The 24,613-nt window shown below is 47.4% G+C and overlaps 1 protein-coding gene across 2 annotated transcripts; it reads right to left on the reverse strand.

The window, feature by feature from the left end:
- Positions 1-1,653: 1,653 nt before the first annotated feature.
- LOC138645621 (nuclear factor 7, brain-like) lies at positions 1,654-24,613 on the reverse strand. Of its 2 annotated transcripts, XM_069735063.1 has the most exons (10): positions 24,186-24,517; positions 17,570-17,644; positions 16,540-16,697; positions 15,056-15,508; positions 13,421-13,516; positions 13,109-13,342; positions 12,996-13,018; positions 12,785-12,915; positions 7,178-7,309; positions 4,564-5,338 (listed from the first exon to the last, which is right to left on the reverse strand). In XM_069735063.1, the coding sequence occupies exons 1-10, from the start codon at positions 24,391-24,393 to the stop codon at positions 4,743-4,745; spliced, it is 2,106 nt and encodes a 701-aa protein (XP_069591164.1). In that variant the 5' UTR covers positions 24,394-24,517; the 3' UTR covers positions 4,564-4,742. The 2 variants fall into 2 exon arrangements, with proteins under 2 accessions (XP_069591165.1, XP_069591164.1); XM_069735064.1 differs by lacking the exons at positions 4,564-5,338; positions 7,178-7,309 and adding an exon at positions 1,654-2,399 and having other exon boundaries at positions 24,186-24,613.

Below are 24,613 nucleotides of genomic sequence, written 5' to 3' on the forward strand. Positions count from 1 at the left end.
AATCAAAAGGAAGACGAAGTTTAAAGTCTTTGTGAATAGTCAGACGTTTCTCTGCCTCCTCCCATTCTTCCAGAATCATAGATCGAATATGAGGGTATACATGGAAAACTTAAGGTTTAAGTACGTAACCCGCCAAACATTTCAGTCTGTACTGAGCAAGATGTTGGAGGTTCCTCAATCTGCATAGTGCATCTCACTGTACCTAGTAGCTCGTCCGTGTCCACAGAAGAGAATAAATACCTCTTCCCTCTTTCTGGAGGAGCTCTATACTCATCCTCCTCCAGATCAGATTCGGAGAAAGCTCCCTCAGAAGAGGAGACAATCTCTCATCCTTTTCCTGGATAGACTTTCAGGCTGCGTGGGTTGAGGAACAACAAGGCCAGAAACCGACACCTGCACCTCCTCTCTAATAGTCCTCATATTTGACATGAGAGGCTTGTTCTTCTCCCACAATACGATTAGTGCATGTCTCACAAAGGGGTTTTTGCCATGAATCCTTCAGCCTTATGGTGCAAACAGGACACTTTCTATATTTCCCCAATTTTTTTTACTTTTTTGTCCATAGAAGTAGAGGTGCCCTATAAAACTGGAAGCTGCACACTGGTGGGTGGGTGGTGGGGATTAAGTGATAACCCATTTACGGGGTACTCACATGCACCTGGCTCTGTCTCCAACCTGGCGGTATCCTCCATATTGCATGGAATGCGCCCTGCTCAGCGGAGACGTTGCCCCTAAACCCCTTTACCTTATATCCACAGCGTGATCCCGTTGGAGCGCCTCAGCCGCGCTCACCGACTCGCCCCGGAAACAGCTCCAGTGAGGAGACGCCGCCTCGTCCACCGCTGACCGCAACCCAGAAGTGACTACATCGGGTTGTAGCGTGCGGTGTCTCGGCAATGGCCACTGGTACACTTCACTCCGGGACCGCATGATAACACCTTCAGCCCACAGAGGTGGCCCCGGACCAGGGAATACTCCGGGCGGCGTGCATGGTTGAGAACCCTTTTCAGGAGGAAGCGACCGGATATCCCAGGAGCAGCGCTGCACTAGGTAAGCTGAGGGACCCTGTGTCGGGTTTCGGCATACGGAGGTCTTGAGGTGGGAAGGCTAACAAGGGCCTAGACCCCCCGATCCACACCCTCCGAACGGAGCCTGTCGGCTTTACTCTCGTCGTTCCTATCCACAGTGGGACAGAAAAAACACTGATGGGTGATAGAGGCAGGGACTTTTGTACTCTCGTGGTTTCCTGTCCCACTATGGATAAGAAGGACAACCTCCATGGTGCTGTCAGGTGGTGACCTGGAAAGAGACATTTTGGCGCAATATTAGACTACAGTAGATTGTTAGCTGTGATATCCCGGGAGAAGTACGCCAGTTTAGGAGTCTTCTCATGGATGTTACATCGGTCAGAAAACGAGATGAGAAACACTGATTACATTGTGACAAAAAGGGATAAGATCAGTCAGCTCTGTAGGTGATGGAAGCAGCAGCAATGGGCAAGGATGTGACTGACCATGCCGAGAGATGACTTGTAATGGCCAGACACAATAATTGGGTTATATGTCCCCTATCCAAGCTAAAAGACCAACTTTTACTTTATCATTAAAATATTACGGGGAAACATTTGTTGTAAAAAAAAATAAATAAAAGGAACCAGGTTCACAAGTCATTTATTTAATTTGAAACCAATAAAAAAAAATACAAACAGAAGAAATGTAAAAACTAATGTAAAATCACAGAATCACAAATCTAACATCTCACAAGAAATGTAACCGCCAACTTGAGCGGAGAACCCGACTGAACTAAAACAAACTTGGGAATGCAATGAGCACTTCAGGAACAACAAGACCACCTTAATGCTCAGTTGTGAACAACACGTAGGGGTTCAGAGTTGCGCCCGGAGTCGTGCAGGAACGGGGACAGGTACGGGTACAGCTTCTCTGTGAATGTGGCTCTGAACGTGTAGATGGCAGACATGTCGTCGGCGTTGTAGAAGGAGATCTGACCGCCCTCGTAATCTACGTACACTCCGATCCTCTTGGGCTTGGCGTTGAGGATCAGGGTCTTGGAGGGAGACTCCAGAGCCTTGTAGGCATCACCATTCCTCAGCCATATGGCCCAGTAGCCATTCTTGGGGTTCAGCTTGATCTTCCCCTTGCGGTTGCTGGACTCGCTGGCCATGCCCACATCCCAGGCGGTCTTGTTTCCCACTTCCACCTCCCAATAATGGCGGCCAGAATCGAAGCCCTGAGACCCCAGGACAAGGATGCACTGGCTGAAGCGTTTGGGGTTATCAGGGAGCACAAGCTTGTTGTCTCCGTACTTCACACTGGTCAGGCCATCAGACAGGATTAGGTTGGGGTGCGAAGTAGACGGGTCCAGCATCATAGGGGACAAGTCTGAACAGAAACAGCAATGGAGGGAAGAAAAAAAAACATTTTAGTTTGTAAATTATCAGTAAGAAAAGAAATTCACAGGACAAGAAAGATCAACCCGGTGACATCCAGGTAAAGTGGCTGGGACTGCAGTTTGCATTTTATCCCCACACATACCGAGTCCAATGGTGCAAGCTACGACTTTCTTATCCATCATGTTAATTGTAGCACTCAATTCTACCCATATGTATATACAACCCCTGGCAAAAATTATGGAATCTCCGGCCACGGAGGATGTTCATTCAGTTGTTTAACTTTGTAGAAAAAAAGCAGATCACAGACATGGCACAAACTAAAGTCATTTCAAATGGCAACTTTCTGGCTTTAAGAAACACTAAAAGAAATCAAGAACAAAATATGTGGTAGTCAGTAATGGTTACTCTTTTTAACCAAGCATAGTGAAAAAATTATGGAATAACCCTATAAATTTTCATACCCAAAACTAACACCTGTATCAAATTAGATCTGCTCGTTAGTCTGCATCTTAAAAGGAGTGATCACACCTTGGAGAGCTGCTGCACCAAGTGGACTGACATGAATCATGGCTCCAACACGAGAGATGTCAAGTGAAACAAAGGAGAGGATTATCAAACTCTTAAAAGAGGGTAAATCATCACGCAACGTTGCACAAGATGTTGGTTGTTCACAGTCAGCTGTGTCTAAAATCTGGACCAAATACAAACATGGGAAGGTTGTTAAAGGTAAACATACTGGTAGACCAAGGAATACATCAAAGCGTTAAGACCGGAAACTCAAAGCAATATGTCTCCAAAACAGGAAACGCACAACAAAACAAATGAGGAACGAATGGGTGGAAACTGGAGTCAACCTCTGACCGAACTGTAAGAAACCGCCTAAAGGAAAAGGGAATTACATACAGAAAAGCTAAACAAAAGCCATCATTAACACCTAAACAGAAAAAAACTTACAATGGGCTAAGGAAAAGCAATCATGGACTGTGGATGACTGGATGAAAGTCATATTCAGTGAAACGCGAATCTGCATTGGACAAGGTGATGATGCTGGAACTTTGGTGCCGTTCCAATGAGATTTATAAAGATGACCGCCTGAAGAGAACATGCAAATTTGCACAGTCATTGATGATATGGGGCTGCATGTCAGGTAAAGGCACTGGGGAGATGGCTGTCATTACATCTTCAGTAAATGCACAAGTTTATGTTGATATTTTGGACACTTTTCTTATCCCATCAATTGAAAGGATGTTTGGGGATGATGAAATCATTTTTCAAGATAATGCATCCTGCCATAGAGCAAAAACTGTGCAAACATTCCTTGAAAAAAAGACACAAGGTCAATTTCAAGGCTGCAAATAGTCCGGATCTCAATCCAATTGAAAATCTTTGGTGGAAGTTGAAGAAAATGGTCCATGACAAGGCTCCAACCTGCAAAGCTGATCTGGCAACAGCAGCCAGAGTAAGTTGGAGCCAGATTGATGAAGAGTCCTGTGTGACCCTCACCAAGTCCAGGCCTCAGAGACTGCAAGCTGTTATAAAAGCCAGAGGTGGTGCAACAAAATACTAGTGATGTGTTGGAGGTTTTTTTGTTTGTTTTTCACGATTCCATAATTTTTTCCTCAGAATTGAGTGAGTCCATAATTTTTCCCCCTATGCTTGGTTAAAAAAAGTAACCATTACTGACTACCACATTTTTTGTTCTTGATTTCTTTTAGTGTTTCTAAAGCCAGAAAGTTGTCAATTGAAAGGACTTTAGTTTTGAGCCATGTCTGTGATCTGCTTTTCTTCTACAAAATTAAATAACTGAATGAACATCCTCCGAGGCCGGAGATTCCATAATTTTTGCCAGGGGTTTTACATATCGAACAGACATCAGCCATAACATTAAACCCACCTGCCTGACACACTGTAGGCTTGTCCTTGTAAAATGAGCAACCAGTGGAAGTAGATTGTTGTGCTTTGTCTGGTGCGGCCTCTATGGATTGGTTTCTCTAGCACAGAGATTGTCAAGCAGATTGAGATCTGAGAATTTGGAGACAAGTCATCACATTCCTCAAACCATTCCAAAGCTAAACTGCGGAGACCCAGGTGTCTCAAACAGTGCCTTCCCCCCCTCCCACCAGTCCCGTAATGAACACACGGACAGGTTTAGATGGGTTGAAACAGGATGGTCACAATTTATTACTTACAAAAGCAGAGAAAGGCAATTACATTTTGCAACGGGCTCATCGCCGAAGGCCCTGTCTGCGACTGACAAGCGTGGAAGCCAATGAGCAGTTACAAACCTTTGCCTCTCTCTACAACTTTAGCCACAGAGGATCATGTGTATGACCTACTCAGGACTCAGACCCTCACCCATCAGCGTTAGGGCCTGCTCGACTCCAAGCTGCAAGCCGGACAAAAATATGTCAAGACCAGCGTCCGTCAGGTTAATTCCATCCGGTTTTAAGAATTCAAAATTATCTCCTTCCAGCTGTTGGTGGCGGACCACAGCACCGCCTCTCTCCTTTACAAATTTTGACACCCACGCATTAACCTTTCTTCTTGATCGATCTATGGCTTTTGCGTCAAGTGCTCCGTCCCAAACGTCTCGTTGCACAATTTCCGACCACACCAATATCATCTCTGGTAAAAGAGATATGAAACGCTCTATGTCTGTTGTCATCAACGTACGGAGCTCAATGCCTTTTCGTACAACCAAATCATTGCCACCAGCGTGTAACACCAATATCACCGGCCCCGTGGCCATCTTAGAGATGTTGACTATTTCTGGGAAAACCTGATGCCACTGGAGCCCTCCGATACCTCTCCAGGTGATCTCCAGCCCCTGGAAGCCTAGATTTTTTCCTCCCGGCCAAAGCTCGGCCCTCTTAGCCGCTCGGTAGACATATGAATTTCCCAAAATATAGACAGCTGGCTTAAACATGCCTGTAAGAGACAAGATGTGTTACTTCAGCAAATCAGGTCTTATATATCTGGCGAAACATGCGGATTTCCAACGACACATTCTCTGCACTTTGGCCTCCAATACTCTTGCCTTAGTTGTTTCGGTGACTGCCCAAATTTGGAAAGAATGCGTCCCGTACTCCTTCAGATTAGCACCTTTTTTTGTAATCATTGCTTAAAAATTGCCTGAAACTGATACTTGGTAAGGCTACTTTCATCAGGTTTTTTGTTTCAGGCAGAATCCGGCTAATGTAAAAAACTGATCCGTTGCAAAAATGATGCGATGGATCTGTTTTTCTGCCGGATCCAGTTTTTTATTTTTAACATGGAGTTTATAGTGACTTTCTGGAAAAGAGAAAGAGAAGAAGAGAGAGAGAGAAAGAGTGTGAGTGAGAGTGTGTGTGTGTGTGTGAGTGTGTGTGAGAGTGTGTGTGTGAGAGAAAGAGAGAGTGTGAGAGTGTGTGTGTGAGTGTGTGAGAAAGAGAAAGAGTGTGAGTGAGTGAGTGTGTGAGAAAGAGTGTGTGTGTGTGTGTGTGAGAGATAAAGAGAAAGAGTGTGAGTGTGTGTGAGAGTGAGTGTGTGTGAGAGAGTGAGTGTGTGAGAGAGAAAGAAAGAGTGTGAGTGAGTGTGTGTGTGTGAGAGTGAGTGAGAGAAAGAAAGTGTGAGTGAGTGATTGTGTGTGAGAGAAAGAGTGTGAGTGAGTGTGTGTGTGTGTGAGAGAGAAAGTGTGTGTGAGTGAGTAAGTGTGAGAGAGAGAAAGAGTGTGAGTGAGTGAGAGTGTGTGTGAGTGTGTGAGAGAGAGAAAGAAAGAGAGTGTGAGTGAGTGAGTGTGTGTCTGTGTGTGTGTGTGTGTGTGTGTGTGTGACCCCAGAACGGAAAATATGCATGATTTCAATGGAAAATGCTTCGAAAACGGGATCAGTACACCGGATTCATTGTTTCACACGTTTTTGGCCAGTTCCGTCACTGCGCTTTTTTTCGCCGGACAAAAATACGTTCCTCTGGACGTTTTCTCCGTCCGCCGGAAACGACTATTTGGACGGATCCAGAAAAAAAACAGATGAAACGTCTGTCCATCCATCGCAATCCGGCGCTAATGCAAGTCTATGAGAAAAAAACGGATCCGTCTTTTTCAAAGCTTGCCAGATTGTGCCTGAAACAAAAAACCTGATGTGTGAAAGTAGCCTAAGAGGGGACCTCTCTGTGTGCGAGAAAAAAAAAAATCTGCTTGCGTGTCTTATTACCGCGTAGCGTTTAACTATTTTTAGTGGGCATACTGGGTCGTCTGATGAGTTAACTAGAACCTAGACGCCCCTACCGGCATGATTGCACTCAGATTTACGCACCCGAATGCACAGAGCGTTGCTACATAAGACTATGTCCTCATTGATCAAACCGCCTTCCGACGCCGTTTTTGAGCGTGGCAACAACTCGCTAATGCGAAGTGCACCGAAAAAAAGCGATAGCGAAAGCTGCAGATATTAAGATCGCCTCGTATTGCGACTTGCATACGATGGGGGATATTGAAATAACGTCATGTAATAAATCGAAGGGAAATGGGGCGACGATATTCCAGACTCGGTTGAAGTCTTTTTCAGCCTTTAATGGCTTGTTTGATGAAAAAGAGCTTAGTAACGTCCGCCCACCCCATTAGTTGAAAGAGAAAGGCTAATCCCGATGATGGTCGTTGTGCCGATGTACCCAACGCCCCGATTTCTCTGAGACGAATCAAGAATTCTGTAGACACCTCGCATCTTGCCCGATCACACTTATCGACGGGCCTACCCTGAATTAGAGCACACCACTCTTCCCACTCCTTACCATGGACCTGCCAGGTAGCCGATGTAACTGAGGAGCGTATTAAGGGCATTAGTGATTGGTCACTGTGTCCCATAGAGATGGAGGACACTGGATCCCCGCTGGTTGTGCACTGGGGAGAAGCTCTCTGAAGGCCTGCCAATCAGAAGAGAAAGTGAGTTAATGAGATCATCATCTATGTTGGACACTAATCTGGCGCGACACCAGATGTTGTGTTTCAGGCACAGTAGTGATAGCTGGCGTAAAAGGGCGAGTAAGGGCAGTGATGCAGAAGACATGGTTTAAGATCTTGCGGTTCCCAGATTTTTCATTATAAATCGAATGTTTGTGTTTTTAAATTGGGTACCCCATAGCACAACTGATGGTACGATCGCAAAAATTTCTAACAGGGCTGAATCACAACCCCAACTTGCTGTGGTCCATAGCTCTGGCCAGCTGCTTTTGCATAGTATTTTGCGGCAAAACCCTCTTTAACGCGCCCTCATGCTACGAGACCTAGTTCTTTACTTGTCATTTCTTTTGCCCTGACACAGGTATGGCCATTGTAGGAATGTCTGCCCTCAATGAGCGTGTAATTCTAATCCTATGTCCTGGCTGGGAAATGCCCTTTGTTGCCAGTGATAATCGGCGAGAGAAGGCTCTGCCGACCGGCATTACGCGGCTGGCGAATGCTAGCAGACCCAGTAAGGACTGCATCTGCTGGAGGGTGACTTTTTTTTTTTTTTAACTTCACAGAAACCCTCCAACATATGCAGTGGTTTCTGTATTTTCTCAGCTGGTAAATGAAACACCATCAAATTGGTGTCTATTTTGATGCCAAGGAAAGGCAATACATTAAAAGGTCAGATTTTTTTTTTTTTTTAGGCGATAGCGGAACACCGAAATGCCGTGTTAGAAATTTAAATTTTTCGAGAAGTAATGAGCAGAGGCTTGAATTTTTGGGGCTGACGAATAGAGATGAGCGAATATACTCGTTACTCGAGATTTCCCGAGCACGCTCGGATGACCTCCGAGTATTTGTAAGTGCTCGGAGATTTAGTTTTTCTCACCTCAGCTGAATGATTTACAGTTACTATACAGCTTGATTACATGTGGGGATTCCCTAGCAACCAGGCAACCCCCACATGTACTTATGCTGGCTAACAGATGTAAATCATTCAGCTGCAGCGATGAAACACAGGTATTACATACCTGGTAATGTGTTTTTTCATGAGACATGACGGCACCACGAGAGAGGAGATCCGCCCATCAAGGACAGGAAACCTTCAAGATAAAAGGGGCAGCTCCTCTCTCCATATCAGTTGTTTTACAGAGTACGAGAGGTTCTCCGCCGGTTAGTGTACACATAAATAATACATCCTATACGGTTCTATTCACCGACACCCGAGGGAGTGTATAATACAAATAATGCTAATAATGCATCCAACTAATGACGTGATCAAAAGGGTGGGAATATAAGGGTGCCGTCATGTCTCATGGAAAAACACTAACAGGTATGCAATACCTGTGTTTTTCCATCATGCATGACAGCACCACGAGAGAGTTACAGAGATTTGTATTCTCTTCTAGGGAGGGATCACTGCTTGTAACACTCTTCTCCCAAATGTGAGATCAGAGGTAGCAGATAGGTCTAACATATAATGTTTAAAAAATGTAGACGGAGAGGACCAAGTGGCCGCCTTACAGATTTGGTCGATGGTAGCATCTGCTCTCTCCGCCCACGACGTCGCCATGGCCCTCGTGGAGTGGGCTTTCAGACCCTGTGGAACAACCCTGCCTGCACTACTATACGCTAGAATAATGGCCTCTCTCACCCATCTAGCTATAGTCTGTTTTGAGGCTTTAAGGCCCTTCCTTGACCCCTGGAATGAAACAAATAAAGCCCTCTGTTTCCTCAAGGATTTTGTCATCTCTAAATACTGTAGGATTCATCTCCTGACATCTAGGCAATGGAGTCTCTCCTCTTTCTTGTTACTGGGATTGGGACAGAAAGAGGGTAGGGTTATATCCTGAGCCCTATGGAATCTCGATACCACTTTGGGGGAGATATCCTGGTTGATCCTGCTCCCAGCGCCAGCATCTGCGCATCTTCCTTGCCTGTTATGCGCGCACCCGGCCACTACTTCCGGTGTGCGCTGTAATTCTTGGTCCCCCTGCCCCATAGCACCGCATTCATGGTTCCAAGTGCCGGCGTGTCCGGACACACACTTCTCGTCTGCGCCATACACGCGCTGAGACCAGCGCTGGATTGACAAGATGGAAGCTGCACTTACCACAGCGCTTGTTCCGTGCACCGCTCCCCTGCTGCGATCATGCTGGTACAGGTACTTCCACAAGGGGAGCCCAGGGAGGAAGGAGGAGAGGTGAAAAGGGGGGGGGGGACCATCTGCAGCACTCAACAGGGAGGGTTCAATACCTTCCGAGGAGCCTTACCTAGCCTGGGCACCGATGTGTCTCACAGGCTGCATGGCCACCATGGATCAACAGGGAGGGCACTATAACTGTGACCTCCGTGGATCCCAAGGGAGCAGCAGGTTTTATGGTCACAGGGAGGTTACACCGCCATGGCCTCAGAGGTCCAATCTTTACCCGGGCGTTCGCCTCACGGGCTGTGGCCATGCTTCGCTCAGGGGGTGCATGGATATACATGGCCCCCCGAGGCGACTACCGGTACCTGGTGACGGGTGCAGCAGACCAGTGCCTGCCCAAATCCACCCGACCCAGGCATCCTCTTCTGTCTTCATCAGAAGTCTTCCATCTTGAGGGTTCCCCGTCAAGGACAGGAAACCAACTGATGTGGAGAGGAGCCGCCCCTTTTATCTTGAAGGTTTCCTGTCCTTGATGGGCGGATCCCCTCTCTCGTGGTGCCGTCATGTATGATGGAAAAAACTAACTCTCCGAGCACTAAAAAATACTCGGAGGTCACCCAAGCGTACTCGAGAAATCTCGAGTAACGAGTATATTCGCTCATCACTAATATAGAATCGTCGAGGTAGTGAATCAAATTGCTGCCTGTTTCATACCGGACTACCCAGTGAAGGAAAATACTGAAAAGCTCGAAATAGTGACATGAAATGGAACATCCCATCGGCAGGCACATGTCAAAATAATATTGCTGGTCCACTTTGCAACCTAATAGGTGGAAGCAGTTGGGATGCACGGGTAATAGGCGGAATGCCGACTGTGTCTGATTTAGCTAGCAGTGTGCTGGGCCCAGCTGCGCCAACTCTACCGCCTTGTCGAATGAACATCTAGAGGGATAGCGGGAATGGTGACGGGAGTCGTCTGATGAGGAGTAGGAGGTCCCGTGGCGTCTATGCCTGGGTTTGCTGCTGCTATGGGACTTGTTGGGGGCGATAAGGGGTTCATTAAGGGTGTTAAGAGACGTAGCTGGTAGTGGTGTGTTGTGTAATGTGGGAGGTGGCACTACGTCACTATAACCGATATTATGGGTCATGTATGGGAGGGCAGGGGTTAATGTACCATCTGTTATTGGCTACTATTTGGGCAGTCATTGGGGGTAGAGTGTTTGGTGTGATTACATTTAGATTATTACTGCTGGCTTGCTGCTGAAGAGCGCAGAGATTGGTTGGATTGGACCAATCAACTCGCTCTGCAGTGTGATTGAGGGACCTCGATCCTGTCTCTGCATCCCCCCATGCGGGCAGAGCAGCTGGGCCTGCAGGATGGACGGAGTGCACCGAACCTTGGCTGATCCGGAAATCTTCTGACGCTGGCTGGAAGGCCTGTGTGGAGGTGGGCGGGGCCAGAGTGACATGCCGGGAAGTGGGCGGTGACTGCAGGGGATCGGGCCTGGCGCGACCTGGCCCGAGCCCTGGAAGGAGGAGGATGCGGTGTGACTAAGGTGGTGGTGGCGGCACGAGGATGTCCGGTGACCAGCGCGTCTCCACCGACATCGAGCCGTTCGGGAGGACAGAAGCACCTTCCCGACTGACTGCTGCAATGCACGGCTGCCGCAGCCTCCGGAGCACCGGAGGACGGGGAGGCTGCGGGCGGACTGGAGGATGAGGACGTATCTCCGAGATATGGCAGCTGTAAGAGGTGGACCACAGAAAGGGAGCGACACAGAGGAGGTGACGGCCGTGGGTAACCCAGTATTAAGGGAGGCCATGATATGAGGGGAGGCCGTAGGGGATTATGCGGAATGGTAGACAGAGGTCAGGAGGGGACGGCGAGGACAGAGGCCGAGGCACTATTAGGGGTCATGAGAGGGCACAGGGAGGTGAGCGCCGAGGCCAGTAATAAGGGCTTGAAGCCATTGCTCACTTTCCTGTGTTGCTCTCTGCCACAGGGCCTCAATCATGGCTGCAGGGGGTTCTGGGGTCAGCCGGGGAAAAGAGGAAGTTCCTGACCCCTGCACCTGAATTTATCTCATGTAGGTGTGGCCGGTCGCCCCTTCCCCTTTAAACCGGTTGGGTGTCCCAATTAGTGCATCACCGGAGGAGTGTTAAAAGGGTGGTGGGGGGGGAATGGCACTGGCCAGGATTTTCTTCTAACATTATCCATATGGTGGCTCCGCAGTCAGAGGCGTGTTCCTTAATTAGTATCGTGCCTGCCATTATTACCAAAAGAATCCCATTTCCATGAGGCGCTGCACGTGGTTTGGGCAAGTGATGCTCCGTCACACTACCTCCGCCGGCTTTTCTCCTCATAGTGCATCCCGATGCCAACTCTTCTCTGGGAAAGTCGATGTGCACACACACTGCTGAAACTTGATTGACAAAGGGACAGCACCGACCGCCTTCTCTCTTTGCTCTATAGTCCAGATATGATGCTCACGTGTCCAACTAGGGGTTTCTGGCAGTGGAAAGCGGTCATCAGAGGCACTCAGAACAGCGCAGCTTGCTGTGTGTGGCCGCAGATCGGTCAGTGAGTTCTGACACCTTTCTATGATAGTTCAATGATTTCCTGGTTGTCGCTCTTCTGAAGCTCCAGACCCAACGGATGCTCAGGCGCAGAAGACCTCTTTGTTGGTTCATTGGTTGCTGTCCTTCCTTGGGAGGCACATGGGATACGCACAATCGTCTCTATGTAGCAGAGCCGATCGAAACAAGTGTGGGTTTGCACTTTTCCTGCAATTTCACCACACTCGGAATTTTTTTCCCATTTTCTAGTACACGACATGGTAAAACCAATGATGTCGTTCAAAAGTACAACTTGTCCCACAAAAAATAAGCCCTCACATGGCCATACTGACGGAAAAATAAAAAAAAAGTCATGGCTCTGGGAAGAAGGGGAGCGAAAAATGAAAATACCTCCAGGGGTTACAAATACTTGTAAATGCAAAAGCCTGATTTAAACAATAGGTCATTTTTTGATGACAAATTCCCTTTAAGGGCCGGACCTCCCTCAATAAAAGAAAAATAAGCACCTGAAAGGGTTAATGTTATGGCAGATCGGTGTTTATCCCAAGCATCGTGTATTGATCGCCCTCATCCTGAAGGTCATACGAGGGCCGATATTATGGACATTGAGATGTAGCAATAATACAGAGGAGAAATAAAATGAAAGTGTGCGGTTCACGGGAAGGGAGCCTGCGCCGCCATTATCCTATAGGGAAAGCACTGGTGACTCAGAGTCGGCACTTACACGGCACGATGGAGGATTTCATCAGCTTCCATGCGGCGTACTGGATGGGCCCCTTGAACGTCCCGTGACACAGATCCTTGGAGAGAAGCGTGTTCCCAGCCACCATCACATCCTTCTGCTGCTCCTGGCACCTGGACATTGAGGTGTACAGATCAGCACAACCCGGAGCAGAAATCACACCTCAGTCACAGAAAATGTGCCGCACACTTACTTCTCAATGAACGATTTGATGCCCTGCGGGAAAAAAAAAGAGCGGGGATTAGGAATGCAGAAGCGAGAGCCAAGCAGTCGGCGCCATGAACCTCGCCAGACGGCGGCACTTACCGTGAGGAATGAGATGGAGTCGGTGTCATCAGCCCGCTCGTTGGCCATGGTGATGGTCTGCCTAATGTCGTCCTGGTTCTCCTGCATCTTCGTCACGTTGGCCTCCATCTCCTTCAGCAGGTTGTCGCCTTGTTCCTTCAGGTTTTCCAGAAGCTTCTCCTCTTGTTCCTTTAAGAACGTGCGCATCTTCTCGAACTCTGACACAATGTGGAGCCGGGACTCGGAGACATTGCTCTGAGGTGGACGGAATGATGAGAATCACCCAGGACGTCGGTGGCAGACATGACATTCAGCTTCTCGGCTATCGCTCACCTTGTGCTGCTCCACCTTCTCCTTCTGCTCGTCAGTCAGCTGCTCCGTCACCTTCTGAGCTTCTTCTAATGGGGCCACGATGGCCGACAGCTCTGTCTGGAGGGGAAGATTACGTGGAAAAGTCATTAGGATATAAAACTTCCCGTAATGCTGAGCTGCGCTCAATTTAGGAGCAGTCTCCCGTTGGCCACAAAGGTAATCCAATTATTATGGTGTGAGCTTAGACTAGATTGTCTTAAAATGTGCCACAGAGGTCAGAAGTATGGTGCTTGGTGCGGGGATTTAACTCTGCGCCACTGCGAATCCACAGCATTTACGCCAGCTCAAATCCTGGCTGACAGACACAGCCGCAGACCCTGGCGAGAAGACAGAAGCAGCTTATCACCACTTCTGTCTTCTAGGACACTGAATACACAGCGCTCAGTGAGGACCTGGGAATCGCGATCGCTGCATGTCTGCCCGCTATAGCAGACAGCCATCAGCTCTGCCACTGACTGGGGCACAGCAGGGGTCTGCTATTGCTATGAATGCCCCAGTTAGTATGGAAAAAAAAGCCAATGCTGTATAAAAAAAAAAAAAAAAAAGACCCGCACCGGCATCCTTGAAGACACCGTATAGATCTCTTGGGGGGCAAATTGTGTAAAAATAAAAAATATATAACATTAAAAAGAAAAAATATGTAAATGTATAACAAAAAAAAAAACAAACAAACAAGGAAATAAGTGATAAAAAAAAGGTTCTAAGACAAACATTTCTTTTCAGATAAAATAAATGTCATCAGAAATATAAATATATGTAAGAAAGACATTAAGCATGGGCACGACGAACAACCTTGAGACATCATTCAACAGGTTATTTGGTGTAAAACGTGGAAAAAAATAAAAGCTTTTTTCTATTTGTGTGCAAGAAAAAAAAAAAGACACTTGGTAAATTATATAAAGCCCTAAAACAGCGCAAAAAAAAAAAAAACATTAAAAATTGGACAACTTGTCTGATCAAAAAAAACAAAACAAAAAAGGTATGAACCGAGATATAAAGTGGTACGCATGCAGCGTGTAAGCGCATGTTCACACCGGCCACTGAACAGATAAAAAAGACAGAAACATAGTGATTAAATACCCTGCAGTAAATAAAAGTGCATGAAAATAACATATGGTACTTAGTGAACATGTTTTTTTGATTGCCATCCCACCACTTCACGGTGACCGTAAAATTGGGACTGTCCTAACGCTAATATTATAAACCTTACCGATTGATAAGTGACTGCATGTGGATAGGGGGGTGAGAAGGACTGGGCCCGACTAGTGGGCACACAGCCACGGGAGACCACCTCAATATAATGCCCAGCTCAAAGTGTCCACTGAAAAGGGGAAAGAAACAAAAACCAGTCGGCCCTGAGCTTAGACCTGTCTGGTCTGAGTTTACACCCGGCAGTAGCTGAACGTTTGTTCTGGGGCCACGATTCTGGTGCTTTGTGTGGCATGTTAGGCCACGCCTATTTTAAGCTGAACCACACCCCTTTTGCGCGAGAATTTATTGACAGGCAAAATACAGAGAAGGCTTCTGCTAATGTGGCTACGATGGCCAACAGCTCTGCCGGCTGAGAGATCTAGGGAGGATCTCCTCACCACTTACCCGGTACACCCCGACGGCATCCAGGATGGGCAGGAAGTTGTGACTGGCGTGTTTGAGCGAGTCGCGGCAGATGACGCAGCTCAGTGTGCCGTCGTCCTTGCAGTACAGCTTCAGCCGCTCGTCGTGCTCAGGGCAGTTCTCGGTCAGCTTGGGCTTTGAAGGGGTCAGGCTGGAGGAGCTGGTCCCCACTGTCTTCTTCACCAGGTTGGCCAGGGCTCGGTTGGTGGTGTACCTCTTGTCAGTGATGACTTCCTTACAGTCTGGGCAGGTGAAGGAGTCCTGCCCGTCCCAGGCCTTGTCAATGCAGTTCCTGCAGAAGTTATGGCCGCACTCCACCATGACGGGATACTTAAAGAGATCGCTGCACAGGAGGCAGGTCAGTTCTTCAGCAAAGTCCCCGGACGCCATCACCGAATTGACTGAGGAATCATTTTCAGTGTCGACTTTAACTTTCTAAAGAAACAAAGAGAATAATTGGGATCAGGGAGGAGTACATGGGATCCATCAGACGATATGCGACATTGACCTTTCCTATACGTCCAGTAAATGGCTGCTCAGTTGTATGTAATATCCAGGAGATGATCCAGGGAAGCAGAGCTATGGATTAAGCCAAACCTCCGACTCCACAGCACCGGTCACCACTCAGAATGGACATAAAGTGCAGCACAAATTCATCTCCACTAAACGCCGAGATCCCCAGATCAGGAAAAGAACAGACATTTATAGGACATTTCAGAACTTTCCCAATTATGGAAACATTCACAGCACATCCTGCATTGTATTACCGCACCCAGTGTGTTATATATGATTAGAGTCGGTTAATTTTATACTGACTCCACAGCCCTGCAGGGAGGACCCTCAGGGCAGCACGTCGTTACCCGAAGACCACAACAAAGGCTTTCTTGGGATTATAAAGAGATTTGCAGGAGCTGGGCAGGGTACAAAGGGATCCTGAAGACAAATGGAAAAGCTTCTATGCAGAGAAGAAACTCCATCTGGAGTTTTCGGAGTTACCGTAAGTACCGTATGTGGCGGCATCAGGTGATCTCAACACCGAGCAAAGGGTAAGTGTGGCCCCCATAAGGAGAGGCCTCATTGTTCACATACACGTTAGTCTATGGGATTAGACTGAGTGTATGCCCACCCCCCCAAAAAAAAAAACATGTCAAACAAATCTCCAGTCTATGCCGTGACTGCATGGGGCCGTACAAGGGCGAATACAAGGCTGCCGCACCGAAAGGACGAGACGTCCACCGCCCTGTGCCAATCAGTGCAGGAAGGACAAGTGTCTTCCATAGATTTCTGATACAAGCGCGTCCTGAAGAGCTCGGCTCAGCATTAAGGACGACAATGAGATGAGCTGACAGACGTGGCCTCAGATCTCGGAGAAATCCGCTGAGTACAGGATCAGAGCTCCAATGGACCAATGTCTGGAGAATCTGGTGACATGTCAGGGCAGACGGGAGAACTGAACGCCACCTTACCTTTGCGTCAGGTGTGCCGTCCTCGTTTTTCCGTTTCAGGGAAGCTTTTCCGTCTTCGGTCACTTCTGGCTCCACACTGTTTGCTGCCTGCCCCTCTTTCACTGGTTTGGGAATCACTAGTCGGGTTTTTTCCACCCATTCGTTTTGGCGACGGTTCACTGCGGAAACAAGCGAGCTCAGGTGAAGGAACATCCTCTGCACACGTGACAGCTAATGGCCGACAGCCATCTTCGCCGGGTCCCCCACACACACGGATGTGTGGTTCATTCGCTGATCTCGCAGAGAAGCTAAGGGTCAGACACTGAGCCCCATCTACCCCAGACATCATGTCAGGAGGCCCCTGTGCACGGCAGCTCCTCGCACCGTGTAGTGGCCGTGCTCGTTACTGCAGCGCCTCGCACCGTGTAGTGGTCGTGCTCGGTACTGCAGCGCCTCGCACCGTGTAGTGGCCGTGCTTCGTACTGCAGCGCCTCGCACCGTGTAGTGGCCGTGCTCGGTACTGCAGCGCCTCGCACCGTGTAGTGGCCGTGCTCGGTACTGCAGCGCCTCGCACCGTGTAGTGGCCGTGCTCGGTACTGCAGTGCCTCGCACCGTGTAGTGGCCGTGCTCGGTACTGCAGCGCCTCGCACCGTGTAGTGGCCGTGCTCGGTACTGCAGCGCCTCGCACCGTGTAGTGGCTGTGCTCGGTACTGCAGCGCCTCGCACCGTGTAGTGGCCGTGCTTCGTACTGCAGCGCCTCGCACCGTGTAGTGGCCGTGCTCGGTACTGCAGCGCCTCGCACCGTGTAGTGGCCGTGCTTCGTACTGCAGCGCCTCGCACCGTGTAGTGGCCGTGCTCGGTACTGCAGCGCCTCGCACCGTGTAGTGGCCGTGCTCGGTACTGCAGCGCCTCGCACCGTGTAGTGGCCGTGCTCGGTACTGCAGAGCCTCGCACCGTGTAGTGGCCGTGCTCGGTACTGCAGAGCCTCGCACCGTGTAGTGGCCATGCTCGGTACTGCAGCTCCTCACATCGTGGAAAGACCATCACTTACAGCCAACGTAATGGACGAAGAACTCCTCGCGGCCCGCCTGCTTATTCATCCGGGTCTTTACCACCTCTGCGTCATCTGGGGAAAGAAAAAAAAAAGGGAAGACGAGCGGATGAGGGATCTGCCCCGCAAATACATACACCATGTACCCGCGCCGGCCCGTGTGCAGGGGCTGTGGAGTTGGAATCTGAGCCCATTTTGGTGGAGTTGGGAGTCAGTATAAAATGGACTGACTCCTAAAATATATAATAAATTGGGTACAGTAGTTCAATGCAGTTTGTGGGGAATATTTTTTTCAGAAGAATTTGGGAAAGTTATGAAATGTCCTATAAATGTCTGTCCTATTCCTGATCCAAGGTCTAGACTTTTAGCAGAGATGAATCTGTGCTGCAGTTTATGCTCATAAGTAGTGAAGCGACTCCTCTAAAGATAAGGGGAAAAAAATAAAACACACAGGGAAGGAATGCCTGCATTCATCTCAGAACTTCTGGAGTGAACAGGAAAGCAGGATTAAGGTAAGTACTTCTTAAAGCATATCTAATCTTTTAATAAACTGTGCATAAATCAATAGTCCAGGATATGTTGTCTCTGAATGCTTGATGTTTTATTTTGTTTTTCCTCTTGGCTCATGTTTGGAGAAATTAGCTGCTCTGATGACTTATATACACTATATAGAATAGAATGGGAAAAAATTTTTTCTAACATCTCAAATTCAGAAATACAGTAACAGGATCAATGAGAACATATAAATTTGTATGTGTATTCTGCAATGTGATTCAGCACAAACATGCTCCGTCCCTCCTCCCCTCTTCATAGACTGTGAAGAAATATGTGAAGCATTTAGTGAGCTGTACCCTGAGACAAGCCTGACAATAAAAGTTCAAAATAAAGCCAACATATTTTACAAACTTTATACTTATCTGTCCTATTGATTTATGCAAAGATTGTTTTATTTATATCCTAAATTATACAGTGCATGATTCCCTATTTCTTGCAAGAATTACAATATACCTTATTTTTTTTACAGGACAAATATTTTGAAAGCGACTTAACATAATTACAAAATGTCTAAGAAGCATCTTATGAAGTCAGCTGTATTTGAGCATTTCAGTGACTCAAGATAATAAACATTTTGTGTGTCAGTGTATAAGTGACCCAGATGAAAACAAATGCTGTGATGCCAAAATCAGTGGGTACTCAGGCAGTGATAAAAATGCTCCTTCAAGAGCTTCCAATCTAAAAAGACATTTACAACGCTACCACCCAGAAGTTTACAAAGCTGTGATTGAAAAGATCACAGCAACACCAAGAAACCAGAGACCAGCACTTCCTGCCAGACAAAGGAGGTGGAAAGAGTGTCTCAAACAGTTACAAGATATTTTGTAAATGACAAAGTTACTGTAACAATGACAGAAAATGTGTTTAAAAGACAGCTCATCGAGCTTGTTGTGAAGGACTGTGTCCCATTATCATTACTTGCACGAACAGCTCTTACAGCTCTTAATGGAGAAATGGCTCGCAAACCTGGTATTTCTCTGGAAAGAGAAAGTATTAGAAAATTAGTGATTGAAGAAGCCCTTAACCAAAAGGAAGATCTTAAAAAGACTCAAGAGATGCTTTGTGTTTCTTAAAATGGATGCCTGCACACGTCACATAGTGAACTATTTTACTATTAATGTTCGATTTGTTTGCTACAACAAAAAATTGTTACTAAGACGCTGGCAGTAAAAGATACTAAAGCTTATCACAGCAGACAGTTTCTCCAGACCTTAGTGGAAAAAGTTCTGCAAGATTATGAACTCAAAAAAGACCAGGTTCTTGCTATTGTAACTGATAATGCTGCAAACATGATAAGTACAATTAAACTGATGAATGAGAATAATGAAGGTGAACAGCAGCTAGAACATTTCACATTCAGTATGTTGGAGATGGAAGGCCACAGTCCTGTTCCCATAACGGAGGAACAAACAGATATTACTACAGAAGAACAGCAAAATGATTCTATACAATTAGATGATCTTGTTGAAGCTGCTTCACACCTCTTTCCTATTCATCACATGTGCTGTGTTGTGCACAAGCTGAAGCAAGAGGGACATGCTGGAACTCTGGTTAGCAAAGAGAGGAAATTGGCTATGGCTGCCAGAACCCCTAAAATTGGTTCCATCTTGAAGAGACGTGCTGGAAAAGGGGCAATTGTGAATCAAGCCACTCGGTGGGGCAGCACCTATTTAATGAGTGAGCGATTGCTTGAGCTGAAACCCTTCCTTGTAGATACGGCCAACCGTCAGGTAATACTACATGAAGGTCAATGGACACAGGTGGCTGAATTGAAGCAATTTCTTCATCACCCATTTACAGTGACTAAAAAGTTACAAGCTGAGGATTTAACTCCTGGCATTTTTATAAAGGAGTGGAAGAACTTGTTTTTTTTACCTGTCCCAAAGTGGAGGTTTAAGCGCAGATGGCATTGCTGCTTCAATGAAACAGAGACACTACTATTAGAAAATAAAATTATTCTGGCAGCTGTTTATGTGGACCAGAGTCATGGTATATTGCTGGATTATAAACTGCTTATTAAAGGAAAAGAAGCTCTGACGGAGGTGGCAGTTAGCATGAGTGGCTACAAGGCGGCCAAGAGGACTCGGGTCCTGCCAGTGCTGCTGCTGCCGTTCCTTCATCCTCATCAGATGAGGAGTTTGATTTCGACAAGTATTTGGACGACATGAAGCAGGCAAAGCGTCGCCGCAGGGAAAAAGATTCCACTCCCATAGAAAACAGATCGACCATATTTCAGCAACGTTTTTCACTTCCTCAAAAAAACTAGAAGAGTTGAATCATTCATCAAAACTGACTGTGCACGAGGCGATTCCTTTACACCCTGAAATTGTTAGAGATGTCGCCCATGTGGTCACTGCTTTACCACCAACCCAAGTTAGTGTAGAGGTCACTCTCCAGCCTTAAAGTAATTAGGTCAGATGTGAGGTCATCTATGGAGGAGGATCTGATGGAGGCGATACTATTTCTCAGAACAAATTCATTAACTGCACAAATGTTATTCAGTACGTTTCAGTACATTTTTGTTGAAATCTTTTTATTTTTTACACTTACTGCAGAATAAATAATAAATTGTAAATACGAAAAGATTATTCTAAAGTTGTATGCAAATAAATATAATTTATGTTCTATCTAAATGGCTTGATTATTGTATCATAATGATGATTAACAGCCTGATGTCACCATTTTACCCCAGTACATTTATCACTTTAACATGAGCCATGTATGAGGGAGTCGGTGTCATGGAAATTGAGGAGTCGGAGATTTACCCTACAGATTCCACAGCCCAGCTCTGTGCCACTGATGTATTACGTGTGCCCAGCAGTGCGACACCCGGGCGTCAGAGCTCGAAACCGCGGCACGTGCCCGCTCACAGACAGCTGTGTACTGACTGACAGGATGGAGACACTGCCCGATGTCAGCGCTTACACGGCTGAGGTAAAGTGAAAGCTGGGCTCTGATTGGTTGCTGAGGTAAAATGAAAGCTAGGCTCTGATTGGTTGCTGAGGTAAAATGAAAGCTAGGCTCTGATTGGTTGCTGAGAACACAGATTGGACTCATACAGGACTTGGCCCTCACGTGACGGCCACACGACAGCGGAGCCCACCGGCCGATACTGGGGTCGGTCATTATAACGGGAGCAACAAGGTTGTGTCGGCCGCGCTGCTTCCTCCAGGACAAATACCAGAAGTAGAGATGGAGTCTCAGACAGATGTGAGATCGGAGGCCGAACATCCCCCTGTACAGAGGGAAGAGGGGCCGGAGACGGCACCATCCTGGATAATGGCGACCATGAGTATAGACGGATGTACAAAAATCCAAGTATAGAGGGATCGGGTCTATCACTGACGGTAGGAGCCGTCCTGTATATATAGGGGTATACACAGTATATAGGGATCGGGCCTATCACTGACTGTAGGAGCCGTCCTGTATATATAGTATATAGGGGTATACACAGTATATAGGGATCGGGCCTATCACTGACTGTAGGAGCCGTCCTGTATATATAGTATATAGGGGTATACACAGTATATAGGGATCGGGCCTATCACTGACTGTAGGAGCCGTCCTGTATATATAGTATATAGGGGTATACACAGTATATAGGGATCGGGCCTATCACTGACGGTAGGAGCCGTCCTGTATATATAGGGGTATACACAGTATATAGGGATCGGGCCTATCACTGACTGTAGGAGCCGTCCTGTATATATAGTATATAGGGGTATACACAGTATATAGGGATCGGGCCTATCACTGACGGTAGGAGCCGTCCTGTATATATAGGGGTATACACAGTATATAGGGATCGGGCCTATCACTGACGGTAGGAGCCGTCCTGTATATATAGGGGTATACACAGTATATAGGGATCGGGCCTATCACTGACTGTAGGAGCCGTCCTGTATATATAGTATATAGGGGTATACACAGTATATAGGGATCGGGCCTATCACTGACGGTAGGAGCCGTCCTGTATATATAGGGGTATACACAGTATATAGGGATCGGGCCTATCACTGACTGTAGGAGCCGTCCTGTATATATAGTATATAGGGGTATACACAGTATATAGGGATCGGGCCTATCACTGACTGTAGGAGCCGTCCTGCATATATAGTATATAGGGGTATACACAGTATATAGGGATCGGGCCTATCACTGACGGTAGGAGCCGTCCTGTATATATAGGGGTATACACAGTATATAGGGATCGGGCCTATCACTGACTGTAGGAGCCGTCATGTATATATAGTATATAGGGGTATACACAGTATATAGGGATCGGGCCTATCACTGACTGTAGGAGCCGTCCTGTATATATAGTATATAGGGGTATACACAGTATATAGGGATCGGGCCTATCACTGACTGTAGGAGCCGTCCTGTATATATAGTATATAGGGGTATACACAGTATATAGGGATCGGGCCTATCACTGACTGTAGGAGCCGTCCTGTATATATAGTATATAGGGGTATATACGGTATATAGGGATCGGGCCTATCACTCACGGTAGGAGCCGTCCTGTATATATATAGTATATAGGGGGATACACAGTATATAGGGATCGGGCCTATCACTGACTATAGGAGCTGTCCTGTGTATATATAGTATATAGGGGGATACACGGTATATAGGGGGATACACGGTATATAGGGGTCAGGCCTATCACTCACGGTAGGATCCGTCCTGTATATGTAGTATATAGGGGGATACACGGTATATAGGGGTCGGGCCTATCACTCACGGTAGGAGCCGTCCTGTGTATATAGTATATAGGGGTATACACGGTATATAGGGGTATACACGGTATATAGGGGTATACAAGGTATATAGGGGGATACACAGTATATAGGGGTCGGGCCTATCACTCACGGTAGGAGCCGTCCTGTATATGTAGTATATAGGGGGGATACACGGTATATAGGGGGGTACACGGTATATAGGGGGGTACACGGTATATAGGGGGATACACGGTATATAGGGGGATACACGGTATATAGGGGGATACACGGTATATAGGGGTCAGGCCTATCACTCACGGTAGGATCCGTCCTGTATATGTAGTATATAGGGGGATACACGGTATATAGGGGTCGGGCCTATCACTCACGGTAGGAGCCGTCCTGTATATATATAGTATATAGGGGGATACACAGTATATAGGGATCGGGCCTATCACTGACTGTAGGAGCCGTCCTGTATATATAGTATATAGGGGGATACACAGTATATAGGGATCGGGCCTATCACTGACTGTAGGAGCCGTCCTGTATATATAGTATATAGGGGGATACACAGTATATAGGGATCGGGCCTATCACTGACTATAGGAGCTGTCCTGTGTATATATAGTATATAGGGGGATACACGGTATATAGGGGGATACACGGTATATAGGGGGATACACGGTATATAGGGGGATACACGGTATATAGGGGGATACACGGTATATAGGGGGATACACGGTATATAGGGGGATACACGGTATATAGGGGGATACACGGTATATAGGGGGATACACGGTATATAGGGGGATACACGGTATATAGGGGGATACACGGTATATAGGGGTCAGGCCTATCACTCACGGTAGGAGCCGTCCTGTATATATAGTATATAGGGGGATACACGGTATATAGGGGGATACACGGTATATAGGGGTCAGGCCTATCACTCACGGTATATAGGGGGGGGATACACGGTATATAGGGGGGGATACACGGTATATAGGGGGGGATACACGGTATATAGGGGTCAGGCCTATCACTCACGGTAGGAGCCGTCCTGTATATATAGTATATAGGGGGATACACGGTATATAGGGGGATACACGGTATATAGGGGTCAGGCCTATCACTCACGGTATATAGGGGGGGATACACAGTATATAGGGGGGGATACACGGTATATAGGGGGGGATACACGGTATATAGGGGGGGATACACAGTATATAGGGGGGGATACACGGTATATAGGGGGGATACACAGTATATAGGGGGGGATACACGGTATATAGGGGGGGGATACACGGTATATAGGGGTCGGGCCTATCACTCACGGTAGGAGCCGTCCTGCCTCTTGCACGAGTACGTGGCTCCGATCTGCACGATCACATCTTCCTCCACGTCCCCGTCGTCTCCATCTCCGGCCTCGTCATTGTCGTCCTCCTCCTCCTCCATGGCCTCCTCGGGGTTGTCCGCCTCGTCCCCGGCCAGGACGTCTTTCTTCTCCAGGTCGGAGACATCGGTGTTCGCTGTGGAGGCCATAGCTGCGGGAGCGGAGAGCGGGGGGCCTGGACACTGTCACCTCACACACAGGAGCGGGGGGCCTGGACACCGAAGCTGGAGCGGACTGCGCGCCGGCTTCTACGCTGCTTAGTGCGCATGCGCAGCTCTCCTGCAGTTGCCGCGTTTTCCGGCTTGTAGGACAATACAATGGCGGCCACCAGCCCCGCACGTGGAGAGGCAGGTGCCGCCAGCAGAGGGC

The sequence above is a fragment of the Ranitomeya imitator genome, chromosome 7 (assembly GCF_032444005.1).
Source record: "Ranitomeya imitator isolate aRanImi1 chromosome 7, aRanImi1.pri, whole genome shotgun sequence".
Taxonomy (NCBI): domain Eukaryota; kingdom Metazoa; phylum Chordata; class Amphibia; order Anura; family Dendrobatidae; genus Ranitomeya; species Ranitomeya imitator.

Excerpts from the sequence above, each read along its gene's own strand:
- LOC138645621 (XM_069735063.1), bottom strand. The coding sequence starts at position 24,393 with ATGGCCTCCACAGCGAACACCGATGTCTCCGACCTGGAGAAGAAAGAC. Across the intron at positions 15,509-16,539 it reads ACGGCACACCTGACGCAAAG|AAAGTTAAAGTCGACACTGA; the intron begins GTAAGGTGGCGT and ends TTGTTTCTTTAG. Across the intron at positions 13,343-13,420 it reads AGAAGGTGGAGCAGCACAAG|AGCAATGTCTCCGAGTCCCG; the intron begins GTGAGCGATAGC and ends CGTCCACCTCAG.